The sequence below is a fragment of the Coptis chinensis genome, chromosome 9 (genome assembly GCF_015680905.1).
Source record: "Coptis chinensis isolate HL-2020 chromosome 9, ASM1568090v1, whole genome shotgun sequence".
Classification (NCBI taxonomy): domain Eukaryota; kingdom Viridiplantae; phylum Streptophyta; class Magnoliopsida; order Ranunculales; family Ranunculaceae; genus Coptis; species Coptis chinensis.
Genome location: NC_141464.1, coordinates 37,165,659 through 37,176,481, shown reverse-complemented (window position 1 = coordinate 37,176,481; position 10,823 = coordinate 37,165,659). Strand labels below are relative to the sequence as shown.

Sequence of the window (10,823 nt, the reverse complement as noted above, 5' to 3'; positions counted from 1 at the left end):
ATTGTTTCACCACTCTGACCACCACCATCACTAATACGCCCCAGTCCACAAATTCCAGATTTATCCACACTGACACCTCCAATTAAAACACCTCCTATGGCCGGACCAAAAGCTCTAAAAACAGACCTTCTAGTCATAGAAATGCCATTTGCAGCTCCTCTTTGGTGCTGGTCCTGTCCTTATAGTGAGAGATGTGCGTCCAGAAACCAGTAGTTATGATGATGTACAACTTATTTTCAGAAAATGGAGAGGAATGTGTATAACATATGTGGGAAATATTACCACAACATTGTTCTGCAGAACTAATAGTCCAGTGGTAATGGATACCTGGTAGAAAACACATGATAAAAGTAAGAAATGTTTTTATCCTAAAATACAAGTAAAATTTTTATGATGGTGAGGAGTGAGGACTGGAAAAAAAATTATGAAATCCATACTATGTACTTGGAAGACATTCTTCAGAAAAGTTTCACAATTTAGTAAAAGTGAAAGATTGAACCCATAAAGCTTAGCTATGAAAGGGTAACTTGCTAGCACCAGTATAGTCAAAACCTTCATGCAAGAAGAACGTGAAACAAGCAACTTAAATCAGTTATCCATGTTAAAAATAAAGACAAACTCCAAAACAAGAAAGAAAAAGATCTTGATAACATACTGCTGCAATGCGAGCAACCATGATAGGACCAAGAATTCTTTCAACTCTTGGATATAGAAGAGTTTGAGATATTAGAAGTCCAGCACCTAATAATAGATAAATAAGTAAGTAACACTACCATGAGCACAAGAAATATCACTAAATTCAAATATTTGTTTGATTCTCTCGCTTAGCCCGACTCCTTTTTCGTTTCTAGGCTTCCAAAGATTTTTCGTTTCTACATGATTTGGTTGTCGAGCCGTGAGAAGCGATGGACACCAACAACAATCCAACTTGAATAAATGCATCAAGTATTTGATCAATTCAATGGAAGTCCAAATAAAGAGATAATTAACAATTTGAAAGCTGAACTAAATCAAACGGTAATGTTTGAGAAAAAAACATAGTTACTTGTTTCGTTTAACATCGTGCTAAGTTGAAAAGAAAAGCACTCATTAACGCAGAGAAAGATTCGGATGAAATTCAAGTAGAGATTCAAATTTCTCCAAAGAAGACCAAGCCTAATAATATGGAAGAAACTTCTGGTGGCATTGTTCCTTCACAAGAAAGTATGTCTTAACTTACAACGATTCTGACAAGTACTTTATATATTCATCATAATAATATTACTCTTAAATTGCAGGTCAGCATCAAGTATCAGTTAGAAAAACAACAACTACAAAGTCTACCCCAATCAAAAGAAAACAGAGGATGAAAACACAGAAGAGAAGTTATAAATCTAATCGTCTTAGTAGAATGAAACATTTTGGTAAATATTTTCTTCTTATGTATTCAATTTATTGTTCTTATAGCATCAAATACTTTATTAAATGACATATTATTATTTTTTAAACAATATCTATGCCTGGAACAAGTGAAGAAGAAGCTAAAATAAATAGAGCTAAACGAAAAGAGATGCTGAATTTGAAGAGCATTGGAAACGATAATTACATTGACGATGAAAGTGATGATGATTACCTATCACAAATGAGTGGATCAAATTCCGACATTGAAGTGGACAATGAAACTGAAGTTTCCATTTCACGTGGAATAGATGTCTCACATAAAAGTAATTTTCTTACAGCAATGTTTTATATTATTATTATAATTAAATTCTTTAATTTTAATTAACTTTTTGTCGTGCAGGAAGTTGTTTTGAGCCTTTGGGTTTTGGATGTCCAACATCCATATGTTCTCACTGTGGAGCTATTGTCTGGTACGAAGAAAGGAATGATAGGAGCAAAAAACCTATTAATCCTAAATTCTCCATATGTTGTTAGAATGGAATGGTTTAATTGCCTCTTCTAAAAGATACTCCAGAATTTTTGAAGAATCTTTTGGATTGCAATGGAGGGTCTAAATCGTTAAATTACATGGAAAACATCAGCATTTACAACTCAATGTTCGCGTTCACATCTTCTGGTGGACAAGTTCAGAGCTCAGTTAATGATGGAAAGGCACCCTTTGTTTATAAAATAAAAGGGCAAAATCACCACAAATTTGGAACATTGCTTCCAGCTGAAGGAGTACGTCCAAGGTTTGCACAGTTGTACATAGATGATACTAAAAATAAAGTCACCCACAGGTTGAACTATCTTAGTAAGAAAATTGTTAAGAGAAATCCAAAATATGCTTTAGATTCTAGCATTGTTCAAGGATTGATAAATATGTTGAATGTTACTAACGAACTCACCAAGACTTATAGAATGGCAAGGGATAGATTTAAAGAATGTCATGTGGTCGACGTCAGCATACAATTGATTAATAGAAGACAAAAAGATGGAAGACTTTATAATTTGCCATCATCAAAAGAGATAGCTGGTCTAATCATTGGCAATGGTGATGAATTTAACGAGCACAGAGATGTTATTCTGGACAAGAAAAGATTTGGCTTGAAGATAATCAACGAATTGCTACCAAGTTTCATGGCAATTCAATATCCACTTTTGTTCCCCCATGCTGAAGATGGATATAGACTTGACATTCCATATAGAAACAATGCAATAGTTGGAAAAAGAAAAAATATTAGCATGAGAGAATACTATGCTTTTAGATTACAACTCAGACACAATGAAGGCCAGACTATAGTTCGTGGGAAAAAATTGAGACAACAACTTTGTGTATATGCTTATACAACTGTTGAACAAAATAGAATGGATTGGGTTCGAAATAATCAACAAACGATTTGGGTAGAATTGTATCAAGGATTAGTAGATGCAGTTGTTGTTGGTGACACGAGGCCTGGTACTGTAGGCAAACGGTTAGTTCTTCCTTCATCTTTCACAGGTGGTCCGCGGTACATGGTACAGAACTATCAAGATGCCATTGCAATATGCAGGCACACAGGTTCCCCAGATCTCTTCATTACTTTTACATGCAACCCTAAATGGCCAGAAATCCAGAGATGTATTGACATGATAGCTCCTGGTTATAAACCAGAAGACTTTCCCGATATTGTTGCAAGAGTTTTTGAGATGAAATTGCACGAACTGATGACTGATTTACAAAAGCGCAAGAAATTTGGGAAGGCTTGGGCAGGTAACCTATATACTATACTGTTTTAAATAATTTAAAAAGTCATAATATTTTATGAAAATATTAATAAATACGGGTTTTATTAATGTTTTGCAGCATTATACACTATTGAATTCCAAAAGAGAGGTTTACCACACGCTCACATTTTACTTTTTCTGGACAACGCTTCGAAGCCTACTACTCCTCTAATCAACAAGCTCATATCAGCATAGTTACCTGACCCAATTGGTGACAAAATTGCCTATGATTCAGTGCTAGAATTCATGATACATGGGCCATGTGGAATAGAAAACTTAGATTCCCCTTGCATGAATGAGAAAAAGTGTACTAAGTTCTATCCAAGACCGTTTAGTGAAGAAACAACTATTGACAATAATGACTTCACAGTTTACAGGAGGCGGAATAACAATCGAAAGGGAATGAAAAAGAATATAGAAGTTGATAACAGATGGGTTGTTCCACACAATATTGATTTGATAGTTAAGTACCAAACTCATATTAATGTGGAACACTGCAACAAGGGAAGATCAATCAAATACCTTTTCAAATACATTAACAAGGGAAGGGACAGGGCTACTACAATTATTGTTGAAAACATGGTTACAGACAAAGATAGTACTCATCAAATAGTAAAGGATTTTGATGAAGTTGCAAATTTCTTAGACTGCCGATTCTTATCTGCTTCTGAAGCGGTTTGGAGACTATTGAAATTTGATATTCTGTATAGAAGACCAGGCGTTGAAAGGTTACCATTCCATCTTGAAGGTGAGCATTTGGTTTATTATAGTGAGAGAGATGATGCAAGAGATGTAGTAAAGAGGAAATCTTCATCAAAAACCAAGTTCACAGAGTGGTTTAAAGCAAATGTTGAGTATCCAGAATTAGCTAGGGGTCTTACGTATGTTGATTTTCCTACTAAATTCGTATGGAATAAAAAGGAAAGGAAGTGGAAGCCAAGAAAAAATGGGAAGAAAATTGGACGTGTCTACTATGCACATCCTACTTCAGGAGAGAGACTTTATCTGCGGCTGTTGCTGAATATCATCAAAGGTCCTTTGTCTTATGAAGATATTAAAACTGTTAATGGAAAAGTTTATCCAACTTTCAGAGCAGCATGTCAGATATATTTTATTACATATTCCATATTAACTTTTTTTTTTATATTGTTTTCTCGCCTAAAATCTGTTCCATATACTTTTAGAAGTTCAAACTGATTCATATGTAGTATTTAAAAACATTGTTATATATTATTATGAAATTATACATTCACCAGCACAAAACTCCATCACTAAGTGTACATAATTCTCATCGTCATAATTCTGGTGGCCAGACAACCTTGCCATTATTTCTATCTCAAGCTTGATACTACAAAGATCTTCTCCAGTGACAAATCTCTCCTTGGCTATAGACTTACATGCCAAAACCTCTCCAGTCTATGTTCATGTTTTAAAAACCAGCACACAACTTGCACACAACATTTTGTTACTACTCATTATGATTTATTTTACTATTGTATTTTCTCTTACGATATTGAAAAGAAAAAAGAAAAGAAAATAGCTAAAGTACCTTGAAAGTGGTATCCGGAAAATTCAAGTAGGAAGCCTGCCAAAGTGCAAACATTAGTAAATATTTACTGTCAAGGAATTCACCCATATTAAAAAGAAATTATATTAGAGTGCAAACCTCTAAAGATGCCAAGTACTCGGTCTCATTGTGGCGAATAATGTTTGCTATGGAAACCGCACAATCTTCGGGTGACAGAAAGTAAATGTTAATGTCAGCCTTATGCAGTTCAAGATTTCAGCACTTTAGAGTTTAGACACAGTAACAAGAGGGGGAGGGGGACGGGAACGAAGCGTCTAATTTATAAGAAAATGATTGGTTGTACATGATTTTCTGTTCATCAAATATCAAAACCAAAGAGGAAAATATGCACATGATGAGACAGGTACAAACAAAGGAGGAAGAAAAGCATTATCGAAACACATGGGGGAAGGATAGGAAAAGGTCAAACCCAGCTGTTCTAGATATAAGTTTTTCTTCACTGGTCATGTAAAGTTAAAACCACTTTGTAGTGCTAGATTGTTCAAAATGTTATTAAACTGAAAGCTATTATAAATACAGAAATAGTAGTACGTATTAATCATAAAACCTCAGCTCCTTTATGATAGTTTAATATTAAAATGCAATTCATATTGTTACATTATTATTCTAATTTTTCATTTTTATATCAAGGCACATGGATTACTTGAGGACGACAGTGAATGGGATGACGCTATGGAGGAAGCAAGTCATTGGCAAGTTCCAAAATCTTTAAGACAATTGTTCGTCACATTGATTTTGTTTTGTGGGGTGACATATCCTGAAAAACTTTGGGAGAAACATCAAAAGCACCTCGGAGAAGATATTTTGTTTTGATATAAAAAGAAGAACAATAATGAGAATCTCCAACTCACTGAAGAACAGATTAGAAATGAGACTCTCTGTGAGATTGAACAAATTATGGTTGAAAAAGGATTATCTCTCACAAACATTCCTTATTTCCCGAAATTTAATATGTCTTCAATGATCTCCACAGATAATAGATTGATTGCTGAAGAATTAGACTACGACTGCAATGAGTTGAGAAAGGAATATGAGATTCTTAACAACGGAATGAACGCTAATCAACGTGAGGTATTCAACTCTGTTAATGATGCAGTTCAATCTCAATCAGGAGGTGTCTTTTTCGTGTACGGATGCGGAGGAACTGGCAAAACATATCTTTACAAAACAATTATATCTAAACTTCGGCCTGAAGGAAAGATTATTCTTGCAGTTGCGTCGTCTAGGATAGCTGCACTCCTACTTCCAGGTGGAAGAACTACTCACTCTAGGTTTAAAATTGCTATTCCGACTGATGAAAACACCAATTGTGACATCTCTCAAGGGACATTATTACACAACCTTATCAGATGGGCTGATCTAATAGTGTGGGACGAAGCACCAATGACTCATAGACATGGATTTGAGGCAGTAAACCGTACACTGGATGACCTTTTTAAATCACAAGGCAAAGAATTTGGTGGTAAAACATTCCTAATGGGAGGAGATTTCAGACAGATATTACCAGTCATTCCAAGAGGCATAAGAACTAATGTTGTTGATGCTTCTATCAACAAGTCAAAATTATGGAAAAATTGAAAAGTCTTTCACTTAACTGAGAACATGCGACTGAAGAATGGAAATATAGAATCAATTACAACAAAGTCTATTGAAGAGTTTAGCAAATGGGTTTTAGACCTTGGAGACGGAAATCTTCCTACTTCTAGAATGAGTGACGAGGTGGAATCAACTTGGATCAAAATTCCCGACTACCTGCTTATTCCAGATAGTGATAATCCAGTAGAAGATATTGTGTCATGCATATATCCGGATTTGGTCAACAAATATACAAATATTCAGTATCTTAAAGAAAGAAGCATTCTATCCCCAAGGAACGAAACAGTTGATGAAATTAACTCCACCATAATTTCAGAACTCCCAACAGAACTAAAGAGATACTTAAGTACAGACTCACTAAGTCCAATTCAAGGTAAAAGTGCTGAACAAGATGTTTTATACCTAACAGAATTCTTAAATACTCTAGAATTTTCCGACATACCGAACCACAAACTGGATTTAAAAGTTGGTGTTCCGATCATGTTAATGAGAAACATTAATCAGAGTCGAGGACTGTGCAATGGGACTAGGATGATCGTCACAAAATTGGCTTCCAAAGTGACATATGCAGATATTATTATAGGGAATAGAGTAGGAGATCCAGTTTTTATTCCAAGAACAGTTTTGTCCCCAAGCGATATGAAATGGCCATTTGTTTTCAAAAGGAAGCAATTCCCTGTTAAAGTTTGTTTCGCTATGACCATAAACAAAAGTCAGGGACAAACATTCGAAAAAGTTGGAATATATTTGCCAACGCCAGTTTTCACTCATGGCCAGTTATATGTTGTAGTTTCAAGAACAAGCTCACGAGAGGGACTGAAGTTTTTAATCAGAAGCAATGGGGACGAGCCTGAAGAACATACACAAAACATTGTCTATAAAGAAGTTTTCAATTCAATCTGAAGATTATTACACTCAAAGGTATTTTCTTAAAACAAATGATTATTATATTTTTTATATTTTAGACCTGATTTTATTTTTTTTACATTGTTTAATAGGAAAATCTCCTTTCAACGGAATATAGGGAAAACAAATAGAGGCAATATGGGCATAAACAGCACAGAGATCAAATCCTCCTTACTTCAGTGTAATTGATTATCTCCTAAGTGCTTTGCTACTAATCCCTTTTTATAAGCCATGTAGTACTAGGGACAGTAGGAGATAATGTTAGCTACCTTAACGTTCCCTTCTACTCTGTCTTCTTCATGGTTCTATTAAATCATATTGTATTGAATCTTATCTATTCTTAATTATTCTTCTTAATGTTTGGAATTCTTCTTAACATGCAAACTTTATTAAGTACATTAATGTTTGGATTGTGTACTCATTCAACAATGCAGTGAGAAGACCATTTTGGAACTGAAGGTGATGATTCTAAACACTCGATGCTTCCAAACACCCAATTTTTTGTTTCTATGTCTTGATTTATGTCAGTGCTCTTAAGTTTGTTAGAGTATGTATAATAAGTCATATAGTGACATGCAAATAAATTGAGGTGGCCAACTCTTATTGAATTTATAGGAGTTCAGATGATTAACTAATATATATAATTGTAGTTAAGTTGCACATTATTATTTTTTCCGTAACTTAACAGTTGTACCGACCTTTTTCAAGATCATAGATTGTCTTGAACTGTGGTTTCCGCCACTTTCTTAATAACCCACTTTGTGAAAATCAATACAAATGGCGATAATAAAAATAGAGAACCTCCCGGTTGAGTCACCACCGAAAGTACAAGAGAAATCCAAATGAATGTTCTCTGTCCAAGTCTAACATATTTTGCATGATAAAAGCTCCTAATGCCCAGTCTAATGGGATGTCTCCCACCTGATTCGTGAAACCAATCCTAAAAAACAGTTATTCCAATTACAAGGCCATTAAATACAATGAATATTTGAATACATTAGAAGAAAAATAATAATAAGAAGAAGAAAAGGTACACAGTTGGTTGTGAACTAATATATATGTATCCTCATTATCGAGAATTCATTTAGATGTAAACTGTGCAAACAAAAAATGTTTCTAATAGATCTCTCCAACATGCGAAAGTATTTCATGGTATTTAACAATGTGAAGCGCAAGTCAGAATTCGGTACCTTCCATCGTCCAAAGCTATTCCAACACTGTCATGCAAAAAGGCCACAACATATGCCAAAGAGAAGCAATATCTGAGCAAATCTTCCTTCTCAAGAGTGTGGTACTTCTTTTGTAGTTTTGACCAATCCTCTCCACAAAACTTTTCCCCAACCAAGATCAAGTCAGATATAAAAGGGTAAGTCAGGGCGAGACTTGCAAGTTCAATTTACTAGAGAAAATGGAAACAAGTATTAAATTATATTATCGACTTCTGGATCCAAGCGAAAGGGGGATGCTAGGACTGATACATTCAAGAAAGTTAAAGTTTCATCTTCGACCTCTGCTGAGATTGTAGAGTTGGAAACCGATGCTACGAGAATATCCGACAAACAAGATAAGAAAGAACATTGATTGCAAAGGGTATTGAGGCAGCAAGGGTGGCCACAAAAGAAGGATTCTGCTCCAATGCCTTTCCAGCCACAACAACAGTTGGAGAGGCAACCGGAGCAGTAGTTGGAGAGGTTACAACCATGCAGGAGGGATGATACCAATAATCCGAGTATTGGAAACTTACCTCTTCAAGGTCCTACTGTTTGGAGCCCTGAGTTTTTCATTGGTGGAAATCCTGAAAAAGGACCCTTGAAAGCTGACCAATCTACTTTCATGGATGACTTTGCTCTTGGGTTAGTTCATTGAGCTCGGCTCCCACCTGACATTGCATACTTCACCCAATGAGGGGAGGCATCACGACTTTACACCCACATAGCCCGGATGCTTATCGGGGGTGAGGCTTTCGTTTTCCTATTTACTATTGTTATGCATGTATTTAGTTCTACCTTTCTTTGTCCTTCTGATTTTTTTTCGTTTCTCATCGCAGGTTATTGGAGCGACTGTAGAGCTTAACAACCGTGTTGTAAGGTCTAGTCCCTGCATGCTCGAGATGGAAAAACTACACTCTTCCCCGAGTAAGCTTGAAAACGATCTAACTTCGCACTCATTTGGAGCTCAGGCAACCAAGTATGAGCACTCACAAACAAAGCGGAGAAGATTGCTAATCGGACTCTTTGCCTTAACGCATACTCTGATTCGCCCGAGACGGATAAAAAGAATTTGGAAGAGAAGAATGAGCAATTTAAATTGATTGACCAGAAATATAATGAGGAATGTCAAAAGAACAAGGCACTATATAACAAGTTCCATCAATCGCCACGCAAGAAGAAGGACCGGGGAAGATGCTCATCTTTGAAGAAGTAAGCGTGCCTCGAGGACCCAAGATGAGAAGAAACCGGGAGAAGCGCGCAATACAATCATCCGTAAGATGCACATTGCGTATTCTTGGGCTGTCTTTTGAGGAGTATCAAACTAGGTGCAAGGCTCGCTAGAGGCAAACAAGTCCCCACTTTCTTTGGTTGCCGAGCTTGGACCAAATGGTGGACCGTGGACACGGAATATGAGGAAAAAGGCGATTGACAATGATCTTTGAAGAAAAAAAGGGCACCCGATGGGGTTGAAAGTGAAGCAACTTCGAATGGAGCCCGTAACAAAATCACAATCACGGGGAGATGGGGCAGTAGTGGTTATTGAAACACTTCAAAAAGGCAGCCAGACCATGCAGGGCCAACCAACAGTCCCTGAAGTGGAGAAGGATATTTCTCTTCCAACAGCTACTGTTTCGATGGCATAGGCTCTTATCTCTAGCTGAGTTTTTTCTGATGTACAAGCTTCATTAATGGTAGGAGGAGTAAACATATTAGATTCCAGCATCGAGAAATTCTCAGACGTGGTTGTGGATAAAGTAACTAAAAATTTGGATTTATTTTGTTTCATTCTTTCATCCCCGTCGCTCTTTCAATGGATTTCTTTCTCTTTTGAAACCCAAAGTAAACTATGAGAACCCGGAGAAGCCAACCACAACAATGAGGATACAAAAGAAAAGCTACCTATTGTTATTGTTGTTACGACTTACGATTACTTCACACCATGTTTTGCAAGAACACAATTAAGTTGCATGGTATAAGTACTGGTATAAGTACAATCCCAATAAATAATCCAAACAGAAACTTGTATCTGCAGTTCAGTGCATCCTTTGGGCAGTGGGTGGTAGTTTCTCTGAAGGACCACATGGAAGCTTCTGCCCTGTCTCTCGTTCTATCCGACTTTTCGGTTCCTGCGAATGCGAAATTAAATTTCGGCTTTTCGGAGGCGGTTTGTCCCAATAAATACCTACAACATTGGCAATTGCTCAAGAAACCATCCAATTTTCTACTTTTACGCAACTCTTACACCTAGCTTGAAATCCTTTTGTTTTACCAGCTCTCTGTTGCGTCGGGTGTGTGCATGTGTGGACCTTATTTATGCACTCCAAAATCGTGTTTAT

The 10,823-nt window shown here is 36.3% G+C and overlaps 2 protein-coding genes across 2 annotated transcripts; both read left to right on the top strand.

The window, feature by feature from the left end:
- Window positions 1-1,495: 1,495 nt before the first annotated feature.
- LOC147475833 (uncharacterized) lies at window positions 1,496-6,352 on the top strand. Its single transcript, XM_086585551.1, has 5 exons — window positions 1,496-1,690; window positions 1,781-1,850; window positions 1,946-3,172; window positions 3,458-4,285; window positions 5,748-6,352. Exons 1-5 carry the CDS (start codon window positions 1,496-1,498, stop codon window positions 6,350-6,352), a joined length of 2,925 nt encoding a protein of 974 aa, XP_086441677.1.
- A 24-nt stretch (window positions 6,353-6,376) lies between these two features.
- Window positions 6,377-7,273, top strand: LOC147475832 (uncharacterized). The gene has a single exon (XM_086585550.1). The coding sequence runs from the start codon at window positions 6,377-6,379 to the stop codon at window positions 7,271-7,273; it is 897 nt and encodes a 298-aa protein (XP_086441676.1).
- The last annotated feature ends 3,550 nt before the right edge of the window (window positions 7,274-10,823 follow it).